This window comes from Carettochelys insculpta, chromosome 9 (genome assembly GCF_033958435.1).
Source record: "Carettochelys insculpta isolate YL-2023 chromosome 9, ASM3395843v1, whole genome shotgun sequence".
Classification (NCBI taxonomy): Eukaryota; Metazoa; Chordata; order Testudines; family Carettochelyidae; genus Carettochelys; species Carettochelys insculpta.
In genome coordinates, this window is record NC_134145.1 from 12,376,628 (window position 1) to 12,393,205 (window position 16,578).

At 41.6% G+C, this 16,578-nt stretch overlaps 1 protein-coding gene across 3 annotated transcripts in view; it reads right to left on the reverse strand.

Annotated features, from left to right (window-relative positions):
* Positions 1–16,349, reverse strand: part of GLIS1 (GLIS family zinc finger 1) — a 282,680-nt gene extending 266,331 nt beyond the window's left edge. For all 3 annotated transcript variants that reach the window (XM_075002724.1, XM_075002723.1, XM_075002722.1), the window contains exons 1-2: positions 16,225–16,349; positions 15,263–15,640 (exon numbers count right to left, since the gene is read on the reverse strand). In XM_075002724.1, coding sequence (XP_074858825.1) covers positions 15,263–15,640; positions 16,225–16,345 — 499 coding nt within the window. In that variant the 5' untranslated portion in view covers positions 16,346–16,349. The remainder of the gene's footprint in view (positions 1–15,262; positions 15,641–16,224) is intronic.
* Positions 16,350–16,578: the final 229 nt, after the last annotated feature.

Genomic DNA, 16,578 nt, shown 5'->3' on the forward strand with positions numbered 1-16,578 from the left:
ATCACTTGATTAGTGATCTTTTCTCAGTGTTATTTACCATCCCATTAATTGTGGGGTCACGCATAAACATTATGAGCAATAATGTTTTTGTTTTCTTCCAGATCATTAAGAATACTGAATGGCATCAGGCCATTCTGAGCACTGATCCCTGCAGAATCCCACAGAACCACTACAGAATTCCCCATTGACCCATGCATCTTGATGTTTATTCATTAGCAGCTTTTAATTCCCCCTAACATATGCCACATTGATTTTGTTAATTCCAGAATGACATGCAGTGCTAAACCAAATAAATACCTTACAGATATGAGTGACAGGTACCTGCAGGGCAGGGCATGCAGGGAAGGCCTGGAGAGAGAGCATATGGTAGCACCCCTTTTAGAAATTAAAATTTGGGGTGGGGGGCATAGAGTGACAGTGCACCTCTCAGTTGTACCAGACACCTATGTTTACAGATGTCCAAACAGAACAGCAGCACTGCTGTAGTCATCTACCACTCCTGTGAGCTTGTTAAAAAAAAATGGATCAGTTCTGCTTGAGAAGACCTATTCTTCATGGCACAATGTTAACTGGCACTGATTCTATGGCCTCCCTTTAACTCTTGGCTGATGGAATCTCATGGAAGTTTAGCCTGAAAAAGGAATACAGGGAAAGCCTCACTGTAATGGAGACAGCTGAGAGATTAGGAGGAGGGGAGAACTATTGTGACTCACCTCAGAAAAGAGCCTCTAACACAGCGATTGTGGGAAGAGGCACTAAACAAGAAGCAGCAAGATCAGAGCTGTGAAATGTTGTGGGAAGTTACGAGGGCTAGTAGAAAGCAAACAAAGAGCTGTCGCAGAGTATTGGTGTTTGGGCGGTCCCAGAGAAGTGGTGCCAGCACCAATCCGACAGCAGTCTCCTGTAGGAGAAGGTGGAAGAAATGGTGGAAGAAAAGGTCTTAGATAACAATGCTGCTTCTCCTGGAGAGAGACAGGATGGGCCTGGACCTTTACTGCAGCAGGGGTGCAGGAACTTCCTGGTGGAACCAGCTGGTGGCTGTCTCCAGCCAGCATCAGGTTCCAAAAGAGTGCTGATGACATTGCTGAATGCATGTTGCTTCTACCATCCATCCCCTCTGGCTCACCCTATATCCCTTGTTGTAGCACATCACTAAAGCAATTCACACTTGGTTTCACCACTTACACGCTGCTCTCTATACTTCCTGCACCCATACACACATTCACATCCTTTTCTAAAGCGCACATTGCTTGATCTATTTTTAGATTTCTTCTCTTCTTATTGTGGTTTTAAGTGCTTCTCAGATCATCCTTTCGATTCTTCTACACCTTGGCAAACAGCTGCCTTGTTAAATCTAGATGATTCTGCTGCAAAACCTTCTTTGGTTGTGTCATTGAAGCAAAGCTTGTATGTGTGATTTGCCTTTACACAGGGCTGTCTGTGTTTTATCTTGGAGCTGAGACATGAATAGGATACAGTGCAGTAGTGCTAAAGGGCTTGTGTGCTGCCAGCTCTTCTTTATATTTGAGTAAGGGGATTCTTGGAGAAAGTATTTTAATTTCAATCCCAGCCTAATTAAACAACAGTGAGGCAGTTGCGTTCTTTAGAACAATGGCTGGCATCTTCTGTACTCCAGAGGCAATCTTGGGTTAACAATGGCTTGTCTCCTGAACGCCACAAAACAGCTCCCAACTGTTTTGTATACCAGATCAGTAGTCACCATGCCCAGCTGTTCATCATGGGCTCTCCCACTCTTGCTTTCCTGTCGCTTTTGTCCATCTGTTTTCTATTGTGGGCCTTCTTAGAGTTTGCTTGACAAACAACTGAAGAACCGAATACGGTTGTGTCCTCCCAGGTCTTTGTTCACACCCTGCATTTAAAGGGGGAGGAAAAAGGGCTTCTGCTGTTTGTTGAGAGAGCGCGCCAGGAAGAGACTGGGATATTGAAGGTTTTATGGACCGCTCACAATACTACAAGGTAACAGGCCAGAGGAGAAAGAAAACAGTGGGAGGAAGGCAAGGGGAAAGAGTTTCTTTCGGGGAGCCAGCTGGGAGAAGATAGAAGGCACTGGAAATCTAACTCAATTACTAAAATACCCAATACCAACACTGAAAATCCACTGTCACACTCCACAGCAAGAAGTGCAGTAGGAAGCCTAAATTGACAGCAGCAGAGGTATAGCACATCAGAAAAACTTGTGGGTGCTCCACATAGTGAAGTAGAAGCTGTGTTATCTGATGCTTTACCAACTGGAAAGCTCTATTAACTGGCATTTCTGATAGCATCCAATACAAATCTTTAGCCTAGTAACCAGGGCTAATATACTGCCCAGGAGGTTAATGCAGTTGCACATTCTGCACACTACTTTTATGCGAAAGAGGCAGAAGACAATCTTATGTCAGCGATTTATTCCAAAAAGCAGCCTCTAGTGTGTGTCATCATCATTAGCCATTCATCCCACTCTCCTACCCCTTGTACATCTCCAGTGACAACTGAGGTTGATGATGACCCTGAGATGCTGCAAGATCCTGAAGTTCCCTCTGACTCAAAAAAAAAAAAAAGGATAGATTATGTTCACTATAGTTTTATTGTTAAATATATTTTTAGTGATCTGGGTGTGCACTGTGCACAGCCCATAGTGATCTGTACTGTCATAAGATAATCTACTGTGTAGAAAACTTTACCTGTATACACCTAAGTGCTTCAAGAAACCAATCCCTTTGCAGAGCAGTACTACTACTGGATTAGGGAGTACCTGTATAACATTTTGTATTTTATTTATTTTACTGTATTCTAATTCTTTGAATGCAGAAGGTTATAAAATGGAAGCTACAACTATTTGGGCATATTTGCAGGATGAATGAAGAATGAAAAATCAAGACCCTGGTATTTGGCACAACGGACGGTTCGAATAGGAGAGGCAGACCCCACAGAGAATGGATAGATGAAATAGTAGACTGCTGTGGAGCCAGTCTACAGAAACTAAGCCACTCTACACTGCATAGAGAAAGATGGAAGGAAATCGTGAGAGAGGTATCAGACACCAACGGGTGCTGAGCCCACGGTTATTGATGATGATGAATTCTTTGAACATTGGTATTCCATTGGTAAGTATAACTCCTGCTTCACCTCAATATTTGATTAACTGTCACCCCTTCATGCCCTCAACATGCCAGGTAATAAAGATTTTACTCTACTTCTTTGAGCTGTAGATTTTGAAACACTTTGGCAGATTGCATGAGTCCTTCTAGTATATAGATTTAAAGTACATCTCTGAGAGCTAACACGGCGTTTGTAGGTTGATCAAAATGAGGAAGGTCTCATCTGACCTCTCTGAGGGTTTTCTTTGATGGTGGCTGGCACTGCTTAAATTGTAATCAAAGAGATGCGGGGACTCAGGCAATTATTTTACAATGGTAGCTGAAATGGCAAAATCCAGAAGTGCTAGGCTCAGCTCCGATACAAATTCAGCACTGATAGTTGGTACCATTATTTTCCCTGAAACCATGCTGATTATCAACTGGGAGGCTTTTTTCCTCGCCCACTTTTCTCTTGAGTCTTGTATTATTTAGGCTGGGATGCCATCTCCCTATCATCTCAACACATTCTGCTTACCAGGAAGCCTTTACACTATACATAAAGCTACAAGCACCTTTATCACTTCCAGTGATGGCTGGACTTATTTGTGTTCTTAGTTTGTGGGTTCCCTAGCAATTCCTCCAGCAGCTGATACAGAATTCCACTGTAAAAATTAACAGAAAGTAAAGATCCCTCAAAGTGTTTCTTAAACTGTGTTCCATGAACAACTCACAGTTGTGCTGTGAGAGTCTGACTTTTTTTTTATATCACACACTAATGGTACACATTTTCTGTTATTAAACCCACATACAGTGTTACTTTATTGCTATGACACCTGATTAAATTATTTAATTTTGGTTTTGCTCTATATGTTGCTGTTTGGTTGTTTTTTCGTTTTGACAAGAATTTTTTAACGAAAATGTTCATAGGTGTTCTGCATAAAAAGTATTATTGTTTGGTGTTCTATGGTTTCAAAAAGTTTAAGAAACACTGTCCTCAAGTACATTGCTAACATCCTAACACATACATGATGAGTTAAAAAGAAGCAAGGTCTCATTTCTTTATACACAAAGGTTTGCAAAATCCTGTTTTAATACAATCCCAAAACTTTCTTAGACTGACTTTCCCACAGCAAGGCTCTTAAACTGCAGAGGCACATCGCTGAACTTTATAGTGCTGGGATTATAATACTTGTGACTGCATTTTTAGTTTTATTAATTTTACTTGAAAATATTTCATAACATTTTGCATGAATAGTTTTCCATCGGCCTTCCAGGTTCGTACCCCTTTAAGTTTGCATGCTGTAACTAATCTAGCAAAAACGTTTGTGGAAGAAGCACATTTCAAGTAACTAGCCAGAAAAAAATTATTTCACATCTAGCAATCTCTCACCTCAGTTGAAGAGCTCCACGAGAGTATTCATGGAAGAGAGGAAGTATCATGTGACTAATGTGTTCAATCAAATCAAATCAGTGTACCCTGAATTTCAGAATTTAAATATGTCCTACAACTGCTCTATAGGCCAGGAAATTATTCAGCAAATCTTTTCAAGAAACTCACCCTCAAGACAAAACCGTGAGCCACTTGTGGACTGTTTGTGGAAGGAAAACAAAAGGTAATAATCTCAAATAAATTATATGCTGCAAATAATTTGCTCAGTTCAAGCTAATTTCATTCTATATTTACAAAAAAGAATTTTGCAGATTAGATCCTCTGGGCTTGATCATTTACATGACTAATTTCACTGACTTCTGATGTAAACCTGGAGTAACTGCACTGAAGTTAATTTATCAATGAAATCAACTCCAGATTTACATCAGAGTCGGGATAAGTGGAATAGGTCTGTCCGAGTTGTTGACTAAATGTAAATCAAGTCTGAAGATTTCAGCAATCAAGGCTGTGTAAGAATCTAGGCAAAGAGACGTTCAGTGCTGTGCCCACTTTAGGAAACAAGTAGAACTGATTCTCATCTGTACTGGAACCTTGCTCAAATTATGTGATCGGGGTCATAAGGAAGCTAATAGCAGCACTCAGATCCCAAACCATCCAGCGTCAATCCAAGTGAGAGTTGCAGAGTAGCTTTGAATTACACCACATGCGCACAGTCCTTCTGAGACCTAACACCAATGGATTTGAGGCAGGGTGAATCTTCCCAGACCCTTTAGGAAAGCAGTGTAAACGACATAGGGGATGGTGGAATGGAGTCATAGCTTCCAGCTTTCTCCGAAGGCAAAATTCCCCTGCACACAAAGAATATTCCACTGGCCACCTCCAACCGTTTTACAGCCATGCTCCAATAAGTCTTTAAAACACCATTTGTAAAAACCTGAACTACTGGGTACTGAACTAGACAAAAGAACATCACCACCACCACTTACCCAGCTTCCTTCCCGCAGTGATCTGGGTAAGACAGCTGGATGCTACCAGGAAGCGTGAGGGAGCGTCCGATCAGGAGCTCTTGCCTTCCTGGAAACCTTTTCAATAAAGATAGTAAGCAGCCCTTTGATTTCACATAGGATTTTTCATCTAGGATCTCAAAAGCACTCTGCAAAGGAGGGTAGGTGCTATTATCCCCATTTTACAGAGGAGAAAACTGGGGTGGCTGTACATAGACTTGCCCAAGGTCCACCAACAACTCAGTGACAGAACCAGGGATAGTACCAGGCTCCCTTAACACTCCTCTAACTAGGGCATCTATTCACTCTGGCCTACTTGACTTCATGTGACATGACCCTTAGTCAGTCTCCCCCTTTGCTGACTGCTCCCTGGCTTTGGATGTCACTAGGTCTCTCTATCTAATGCCCTCTGTCTCGCAAGAGAATTTTCAAAAGCACTCAACTCCACTCCCACTCAAGCCATCCATAGAAATGTTTTAGATTTCAGTCAGAGCTGGTAGGGGCCAAAGCTTGTGCTACAAAACTAAGTCAAACTAAGTTACTCCAACCAACAGCCTCCACCATAATTAAATTACTTTTGCTCATCCACACAGACACACATGGGGATGCACAGGGGGGGTCACATGCACCTCCCCAGCATTGCCCCCACCCTTCACCCGTGCTGCACCCCTTCCAATGAACGCGGGAGCTGTCCTGCCCCTCCCTCAGAGCAGTGCAGCCTGAGAGCTGTGTGAGTTTCCCAGCTCATCCTACTCTTGGACTGCGCTGCTCCGGGGAAGAGCGGGAGTGCCCTGTACTCACCACAAGCAGCACGTGCTTCTGAGGGAAGAGGCATGTGGGAGGTGTAAGGCAGAAGGGCATGGGCAGAGCAGGAGCACGTGGCTGGTGCCCCCAAGAATCCCCACAGTGCTTGCCTCTGCTCCTTGTGTCAACAGCATTCACCCTCTACGGGCGTGCTTCCACTGATTTTAACTGTCGGCATGAGGTATCGCGGTAGGGCTCCTGAAAGCCTACTGTTCTACGGACCTCGACCTAAGCTGTAAGTGTACAGAGGTAGAGTTACTAAATTACTATATTGGGTGAGAGATACATTTTACAGTAGGTCTACACTAGCCACAGAAGATTGAATGCTTAGGTTCGATCTTCCAGGGCCCCGTTTTGCGCATGCATCAAACGCTGCATTCTGGGATCAATGGCAAACCCGGAGCTCCTTGTGAGCTGCCAGCACTCCCACTCCCACTGACATTTTACAGTGAAGACAGGAACCAAGGGTGATGACTGCAAAATCGATTTTAGGTATGTAATTGGTGCACCTAAAATTGCATAGCAGCTGTCATACCCGGTAAGCGTAGACATAACCCTAATGCAAACACTGGAAGAATTAGGTTGATGTAAGTTTATGCTGAGCTCACTCTGCAGTGTAGACAAGGCCTGAGTGCTTACAAAAATTCCATGCTGGAAATCTTTTCAATTAAATATTGGAAAACAAAAATGTCCCTTTTTTTTTTTTTTAAAGCCATAGAAACCATCCTCTGCACACACACACCCCCATCCCTCCGCCAATCTTACCAAATACGGATGGGGAAGAGCAGAATTTGCACAAAGAAGGGTAAGTGGTGAAACCTGTTTTGTGATGAACTGAGGCCTTTTGAACCCAGAACGCTGCCTTCCTCAAACATTATTCCAGTGCCATTTGGTGTTTGTTCATATAGCACTCCACTACAGAGATGTTCCAGCAAAGAGTTCTACATGCAGTAATTGTAAGTGAGTGACTGATCATTTGTCCTCAGTGAGAGAGTCAGGTTAAATCAAAGCCAGCTGCTTTGGAGAGGGGCAGGGAAAGAAATCAAAACAGGGAGATCTAGAAGGTAAATGTGTAAGAAATCACAGCTATTCTTCCACATTAATAATTAAATATAACGTCTTCAAGCCTTGTGTACCTAAAACAATTTATGACTCTTTGTAAGAAGTCATCATGCACTGTTGTCCGTGATCTGATAATTCTCAAATGTACAGTCATCTCTCCCAGTTAAATATCCTGTTTCATAAACCCACGTCTAGATATTTGAAACTTCAGATCGCTAACATGTAGCTTTAGGCATCTGACATTCCACAGAATTAATATTTAAACTTATTAGAAAGGAACTGGGGTTGTGTTAACCATGGAGCATTTAACAGCATTTTGTTTCTTTTGTTTCAGACTATTTTATTTCTTATCTGGAGTGCATGTTATTATATGCTCACATAAGCATATAATTAATTCATTTACTGTTATTTTCCTTTTATGGCACAGAGTTAGACAGACTTAGAAAGCAGAAGCTCTCAAATTTAATTTTTACAACAGAATTCTAAGGGTATTATCTTTCTCTACCATAGGGGTTGTTGACTTCAGTACTTAAGCTACTTTACTACATCAAGTTATCAAAATGCAATGAATCACTGGCACATATTTTAAACAACCTTAGGCCTTCTGTGCCATTCTGGGAAGTTATTTGGCTTGAGTATTGTCATGGATAATCTAGCTCTTATGTTTTAAAAAAAAATGCAAAGTTACAAAATATTTTTTTTTAAATTAGCATTTGATTTATGCATAGGATATTTTCTAAGGCAGCATGTGTAATATATCTACAGTGTTGGAAGGGAGGCCAAATACATCATCTACTATTATGCAAACTTCTACTTGGTATTAAAATACCTGGTCCTCCAGAGACACAATTCATACGGTTCTGCAATGTTCCAAAATAAACTAAATCTCCAGCCTCTTAAGAGCTTAAAACAACAATTGAGATCTGTATTAAAAATCAATTATACAATATTTGATGTCTATTAAGAACCATTTTTCCCTCTAGTTAAATGTACAAAAAAAAGAAAAAGAAAAAAAAAATATTTGTTTTCTTCATATTCCAGATAGACTGATGTATTCTTATATCCACATACCCTTCCTCCTCCTTCACTGGAAAAACCCTGAATATAAGAGTCCAATGCTATCTGAAATGCTTTGCCTTAGTTCACTCATAAGACAAAGCTGATGCGTTCACAGTGTGTCTTTATTAGTTAACTGTGCAAAGCAATCAAAGAAATATTCGGGCACTATCATACAAAAAGGTCCAACATAAATCACATCATATTTATGCAAATACACTTACCTAAAAGAGAGAAAAAAAAATATCAGCACTTTTGACAACGTGAATAAGTAAGTTCTTGCAGTTTCCAACTTCTAAATGGCAGAATTTAGATCCATTTCCTATAGCAGCTTTGGCAACTCACTCTTCCCAATGATCAGTGATGAATAATCATTTCATAAATCTAAATCAGCCATAGTAAAGAAAAAATACTTATTCCAGGTTACCACTGAAGCATGGATTCTGTAAACAGAAAGCCGTCGATCCCTCTGGTATTTCACATACTGAATGCCTTAAAATACAGTGGAGAAAAAAAAAATCTTGGCAACTATTCTTGAAACTGAAAAGTAGCACTGGAATTGAATTTAGATGAAATGGTCTTTGATTTTAACATGCCACATTGAAAATTACTCCTGCCATTTTAGTGCTTCAATGAGTCATTTTGTCCTCTTCAATCCAATGGCCAGGATTTTCAGGATACAAGGTAACAGCTGTGTCACATTCAGAAACACGCCTTGGCTCTTGTTTTCAGATTTCAAGGATAAAATTACACTGTATAAGAATTAGCAAATACCACCCCTGCTTTTGATCCCTTTATAGGTTGCATCAGTGTGCTGGGAAATAAAGCTTTGAGGCTGAGAAATAAACAAACCAGCCCAACATTCAACGGTGTTACTGTACACTGTGAAGTGATGGCCAGAGCGTGAGACTCGTCTAGTCTGTTGACACGTACTGATAGAAACCTAGACTACGAAATACAGCAATTTGCAACCATAATCCCTCTCTACTTGCCAAGCCAGTATCTTAAGTAGTGTTTCAAAAAGCTTTAAAACAAAAGTACATTCATATTTCTATAATATTTATTTTGTAATCCTACCACTGACCAAACATGTTTAACCTACAATATCCTAAAGCTGCCCACAGACACATTCCCCTGGTATTTCACTTCTGAGTTTACTTACGTATTTAATGCAAAGGCTGCTAACATGTTCAGTATGTTTGATAGCGTAGGGTATGTCTATAACACTGTTACGGCTGACACAGTAACCCCATCAAAGACAATCGCAAACCTCCCACTGACTTCAATGGAGACAAGATTTCACCCCATACCATTAAACAACAGTAACCTTCTGCACATTTTTTCCTCATTGCTAAGAAATGAATCTTTCTGCAAAAAGTACTATTCAGAATTTCCTAGGCCAGAAGACAACTTTATGATCATCTAGGCCATAGAACACCCCCAAACTAATTCCTACAGCGTATCTTCCAGCTAACATCAAAACCTGGATTAAAAATTGTGATAGAGAATTCATCTTGGCACTCGGTAGATTGTTCCAATGGTTAATTTCCCACCTTCTTAAAACTGACACTTTACTTCCCTTCTGAATTTGTCAAAGAGGGTACCCCTAATAGTTCCAAGTGTTCTCACAGCCTACAGAATAAGTGTCAGGTTATTTAGAGCCCTTAGGACTCAATACACCTAAAGAAAGTTCAGACATTCTTGCAAAAGACATCTACATGCACATTTCTTTCTATAACATGGATTTAAATCTACTAAAAATCATTCAGCACAAATGTGTGCAGGTGCTTGCAGGACTGGACCTTAAAACTGCAACAATCATTTAGATTTACTTAAAAATTGAGCAATTTAGAACAATGAGTATTAGGTCAACAAGATGACTCACAAGAGCAAAGAAACTTGCACTTGAAGGACCAAAGTCCTAAATTAACAGTCTTTTAGTTTACAATAACATTCTTTTTAGGAAAGAAGGATAATTTTCTTCTTAAGCCATTTAAACAGTGTACACTAATCCCAGGTTCCATTCTATATGTCAACATAAAATTTTAAAGCCGAAATAAGTAACTGTTAATCATTTCAATGCATTCCTTCAAAGCATAATACAAGAGGTTACAAAATGTATCATCCTCTTAATTGGGTTCATTTTTTCAGATTGCAAATATTACATCTTATCATACATAATTGCTAAGAGATATCTACTACTATCATCCTTCTAACAGTTCATTTATTTCTAAACCACAAACCTCTATGCTTCTCCACTATAAGTGCCTTATGACTTTAACCAACTTACTAGTTGTAAATTCTTTTGTTTTTTATTTGCCAAATATTCTGTGTTTCATTAAGTATCTCTACATAAAAAGACAATGCTAAATACTAGATGTAATGAGATTTTTTTTTAAATGGTGCCATAGCATTTAGAAGTCTACAAAAGGAGCCACATTTGATTCAGTGACTTACAATCTCAACATAAACCACAAAGGAATTTCCTTCTGCAGCAAATAAGAGAAAACTTATTTTCTCTTCTGGAAATATATAGCAGGCCTAACTAATTTGAAAAAAGATTTACCTATAATAACCTAAAGCAAACATAATGTCAGCTGCAGTAAAAAACAAAGAAAAAAATAAATAGTAGGAGAGGTATATTATACAATAGTCACATAAAAACCACAGACAAAACGGAAAAGCAACCTGTAAGAATTAATTGTAAGATTATTTCAAATCACAGTGCTCCCAAAATGTCAAGTGGGCTGGGTTTTGTATGGGAATCAGAATGAGGCAATAAAGAACACCAATGTGTATTATATATGAAGCTGAGCAAATATGGCGCCTGTCATACAAAATGGGGCAAAACTGCAATCCACCCAACTCACATGAGTAATTCTCAAATCACACACACAATCTCATTTTTGTCAGTGGAACTATTTGGGAAATGATCATTCATATGAGGGAGGGTTACAGGATCAGGCCCAGTAAGATGACTGTATCTAATATATTGTACAATAACTGGGTTTGTTATATTGCGTTACTTTATGCCTTTCATTCCAGTCCTGCAAAGTTTTCTTACACAGGAAAGATAATCCTGGGTAACCCAGATTACTTCCATGAGTAATGTACTGCAAGATCTAGCCCCTTGCTTTCTTTTTAAGTGCAAGTTTACTAGCATGCAGTACTATGTTAATCTGTGGAACAACTTAAATAATCATATAATTATGATTCTCATCAGGAAGACACCAGATGTTTCAGGGTAAACTTCATTATTGTATCTTAATGTAAGTACCGTAACTGTCTGAAGAGGCTACTAAAAAGGTCTGTGCAGTGGGGAGTATTTTCCCTCACAGCACAAGGGATTGGAGAGGTACAGTTTCATGATTTAATACAGGTGGTTCATGAATCCAATATATCAAATGAACCTGCAAAAACACAGTATTTAATTGTAATGATCAAAACTGCTTTGATTGTTTTTTAAAGACATATTGGACAGATTTTGATGTCCATACTTTACTGGAATTTTTCCACCCTATCTGACCCGCAAGTATTTTTTGTGTAATTGGTTATTATTTTGTCCTTTGCTAGCCTGCAAATCACATATTATAACATTAAAGTAAATTAAATACAGCAAAACCACATAACCCTGGGAAAATATTGTAAAGTAAGCCGTACCTTTAATTACGGATATTCTATGACCAGTGGACCACAAGTGCCTCTAAGGGAACACTGCTTGGGTGCAAATATTACAGCTTGCAATCCACTGAGATCAGAGGTAAACCAAGGAGAATGCAGCATTTAGCACAGCCAATCACATGGGAAGAGAGGCTAGACAATGTGTCACATTTGAAATAAAAATCATTGCCAAAAAGAAAGAATTTGAAGCTCTCTTTTTATAAAGTCTGCATTTTTGCTGAAATATGGACAGTTCCAGGCTGCAAACTCTTACACACCTGAGTCACTTTACTCACATGACCAGTCACTCGGAGCTCAGACAGACTGGTTGTTCAGACACGGAAGCGTTTGCAGGATCAAGACCTAATCCCATGCAACAGAGGAGGAATGACAGAGTGCATTGCAACAGCAGGCTGCTCCTTCCCATTGTGATGGTCTCAAAGTTGTGCTTTTTATTAATGAGGCAGTATCTTTTATAAAAATTTTTAAACAAAAAAATTAAAGCCACATTTGGCAAAAATGTTTACAGACAGCTATAAAAATGGTTTACGTTCACATCAAGAGGGTTCTTCCTCCCTGCTCCCATCCTTCAAAAACGGATAAACCTAAACCAGGAGGCATAGTCTGTAATCTAACCCAGACTGAAGAGGGAGTTATTCCATATGCAATACTGAAGTGCAGATGACCCACTGTGGGATGGTCTGAAATCAAGCTGTCTCCAGTTCAAAACCTTTGTTGGGTATATCTAACAGCTTTCCCAACCTCATTCCAATTTCTTGGGTGCTTCTCACCATCATATCCATAGCCACCTGTCTTTTCTTTTAACCTATAGCCTATTTGCAGGGCTACTGGCAAAGTCTGGGTGCATGTACATCTGCCATTATTTGGATTTTTTAAATTGCAATTTAGAATATTATTTGATTATTCTATTATCTAAATTTTATAAAGTGGCTCTTATTATTAGCAGGCAATTGTTACAGCAGTACCCCAATCTCCCTCCTTACGGAGTGTCGTGTGGGTGCTTTAGAAATGTCAATATTATTACTGGAACAGCATGAGGATCACAGGTAGAGAGGTTGAAAAATGCATACCTGTGTGTGCAGTCGCTGTCACTTCACAAGCTGTGCATCTTTAATCAGAAGGGGAACACTGCAGTTCTAGCGATCGTGAAGTGTATTTATAATTCATTTTGCATCTGACTGAGAAGAATGAATGCATGCTGTAGTTTGTTGGAACAAATGGATGCTCTGGTAAGACTCACCGGAGTCTGTGACAATTCAGAACTTTATGAGAATCAACCCCAAAAACATTTCATTTCCTCTATCCCCAGCTTCTGGTCTGTGCTAAAAAGCCTTACCCAATAGCATAACTGAACCATTCAGCCTTGGAACAGACAACATGCCAATATTATACACCAGCAGGGCATGGCAAAGAACCTAATCCCAATTCTGTACATGGATAATTTTGCTCATGTGAGTAGTACAGGCTACTTACATGCTCAGTCCTCTGTAGGCTTGGGCCCTTAAAGAGAAACTGGCTGCTTTACAAACAGGAATAAACTTCAGTGAAGACTGGAGAGGAAATGGAAGATAGTGTGAAAGGTGAAGATGAATTTATATCCCTCTCCCCAGACCCACTTCTTTCTGCTGCAAGGAAGCCAATACATAGCTGAACTTCTGTGGGGACAGGTGTTGCAGGGGAAACGATATAGGGACAGAGTCCCTCAGAGGTGAGATCCCCAGCAGTTTGCTGCAGGGCAACAAACGAATGAACGGGCTTTCAGACAAACTGGGAAAGCAACAAAGGTGTATCTGGTGGCACCACAAAGAGATACAAATCAGGCAGGGGGAGGAGGGGTAGTTGAGCTGGCTGAGCACAAGGCCTGTAGTAGGAATTTTGGTACAGCTGTGCTAGACCTTGGTGCACTCTCCCCCGTATGCACACTCTCCACCCACAAACCAAGCCGCAAATCTCATGTATTCGGGCTGTGTGCAGAATTTCACCCTAACCTGAATTTGAGAACATCTTTAATCAGAAGAAGGAAAGCTGAAGCTTTAGAGAACATACAGACTATATATACTCTGTTGCTCTGGTATGCACTGGACTGAGATGAATAAATGCGTCCTGGACTCTTCTACGGCTCACTGGAGACAATGACATTTCAGAACAAAAATATTTTAATATTATTATTATATTATATAATAATAATATTAATAATAAAATAACAATAATAATAAATAAAGCAAATCTTTATCCTCAGAAAAAACTCATAAGAGAATACATTTCTAGTCCATGGGTGAACAGACTACTTTATTTTTCAATAGAAAAGTTAAAAAAAAGATGCTATCCCTATGGGAAGTACCTCACTCCAGCTAAATAGAAGATGATGTTGCCATGGATTTCTATAGAGGAACAAATAACCTTGTGAACAATATAGAGAACATTACCTTCGCTCTGATAATCTACGCACATCTGAGTATGTGGCATTGTAACATGGCTGAGATGCTCATATTCACTCAGCCCTTAGAAGTGTACCTCTAGTGATTATATAGGGAGCAGAAAAAATTAAAATTGAGCCTTGAGAAATATACCTAATTAAATGTAAACAGCTGGAGAAGTTCAAGTAACCAACTTCCAATCAAACTTAAGCCATTACCTATTCATTTGTTTAAGAATGATGGATGAAAAGATGCATTTTAAAACTCAAAACAAAAAAATCTGATCTTCTACATTGCCTCTCAGAAAGCGGAAAAGCTGTTTTTGGGACTCAGTACTTATTTACAGTGTGAATCATGCCTTCTCACTGTCCAAGATACAAATCCAACCAACTACAGGGAAACAATTTACTAAAACTACACTTTTACTTCGAGTCACAAGAACACTAGAAAATTAGATGATCTAGCCCAGTTCATCCCAGTGAGCAGACCCAGCTTATATGACCGTCCGCAGTGTGTTTTCCACAACTGAGGAGAAGCTGCTCAAGGAAATGAAGAAGGGTGCTGGTCTCAAGATTTTCTTGAAATATATCAAGTGCTCTATGCAGTCCATCTGCAGTAAAAGTCTGGTTTACATTATCTTGCATTTAGAAGGTAGAAAGAAAAAAATTTCAGTAAATATCCTGAAGACCAGAGAGAAAAAGATTGCAATTGATGGATTTTTGTGGGGTTATTGTTTGTTTGTTTCAGTTCATGCATTTTGTAACTCACCCTTCATGCTCTGATGTTTCTGCTGCTGGAAACACTCTTTGGAGCTTTTAGGACATCGGAACTCCTGTGTCCTCTGAAGGATTGGAAGCCTCTCAAATATGCTTGCTCTTTTGGGGATGAGATCTAACAGCGGCACTGACATTTCATGTGCACTTTGCTGCGGCTCTGTATTGTCACTGCTATTGTTGACAGTTATTTTAAAGGACATCTGAGAATTCAAAAAAGCTTTACCGGTGCTGGAACAAGTCCCTTGCGGCAGCTCCTTCATAGGCACTACTTGGCATTTATCAATGGCATCAAAGAAAGCTGCACTGGTACTGGGTCTCTGAAACTCTGCAACCTCATAGTGCATGTTTGCGTCCCTCTGCTGGAAGAGTCCTACCGAAAACAGCACAAGGAGCGTCAAACGGCAGAGAAGCAAAGCCGGGAACTCCTGAAACAGTGCAAACCACCCTTCCAAGCACCCAGGAATAAGTTTGTGCTCCAACAGCAGCATATAGTCCAGCCCCTCTGGTCGCTGAAAAACAAGAGGCTGTTGCAAAACCTGGAGTCCCCGTGGGCTTAGCCACGCAACCCCGCAGGACTGCACAGGAAGGGTAAACCACCCCCGGTGGGGGGGTTCCTACACGCGGGGGCGGCGGGGGATGGGCACTTCTCCAGGCTCCGCAGCTGATCGGGAGGGAGCCGGGGACATGCTAGACCCGATCCCGGCTCGCGTGGCTGGCTTCTCCAGGGGCGGGAGCGGGGGCAGCGGCGGTCCCTCCCCTGGGACCCGTGGAAGGGGGTTCAACCAGTAGCGCCCAGGTGGCTGCTCAGGTCCCGGGTGTCTCCGCGCTGAGCCCAGCGACCCTCAGGGAGGCCACAAGCCGGGCTCGGCCAACCCGCGGGGGAGAGGCAGCAGGCACTGATCCCAGCCCGCCCCCGGCCGCGCCCAGCCCCTCACACCTGCCCCGCACTCCTACCTGGCCCAGGGATGCGGGCTCCCTCCGCCCGGCCGCCACCGCACCGCACCGCGCCGCCGAGCGCCGGCCCCCGCCCCGCCGCTCCAGGCCCGGCAGTCTGACGGACGGCAGCCCGGGCCATTGCCCTGCCGCGGCGCCCGAGCAAGCCCGGCCCCCAGCCAGTCAGGGCGGGGCTGGGGGCCGCCCCCGCGGGGCTGGCCGGGCTGCGGAGCCGGCGGGAGACTCCGCCGGTCCCACGTGTCCGGGCGGCAGGCGCAGGGACAGGCACGTGCTGGGCAGGCACCACCCCTCGCTGCACAGGTGCGCGTGCGGGGCCACGTGCTCCGCCCGGCAGGTGCGCGGGGCACCCGCCCA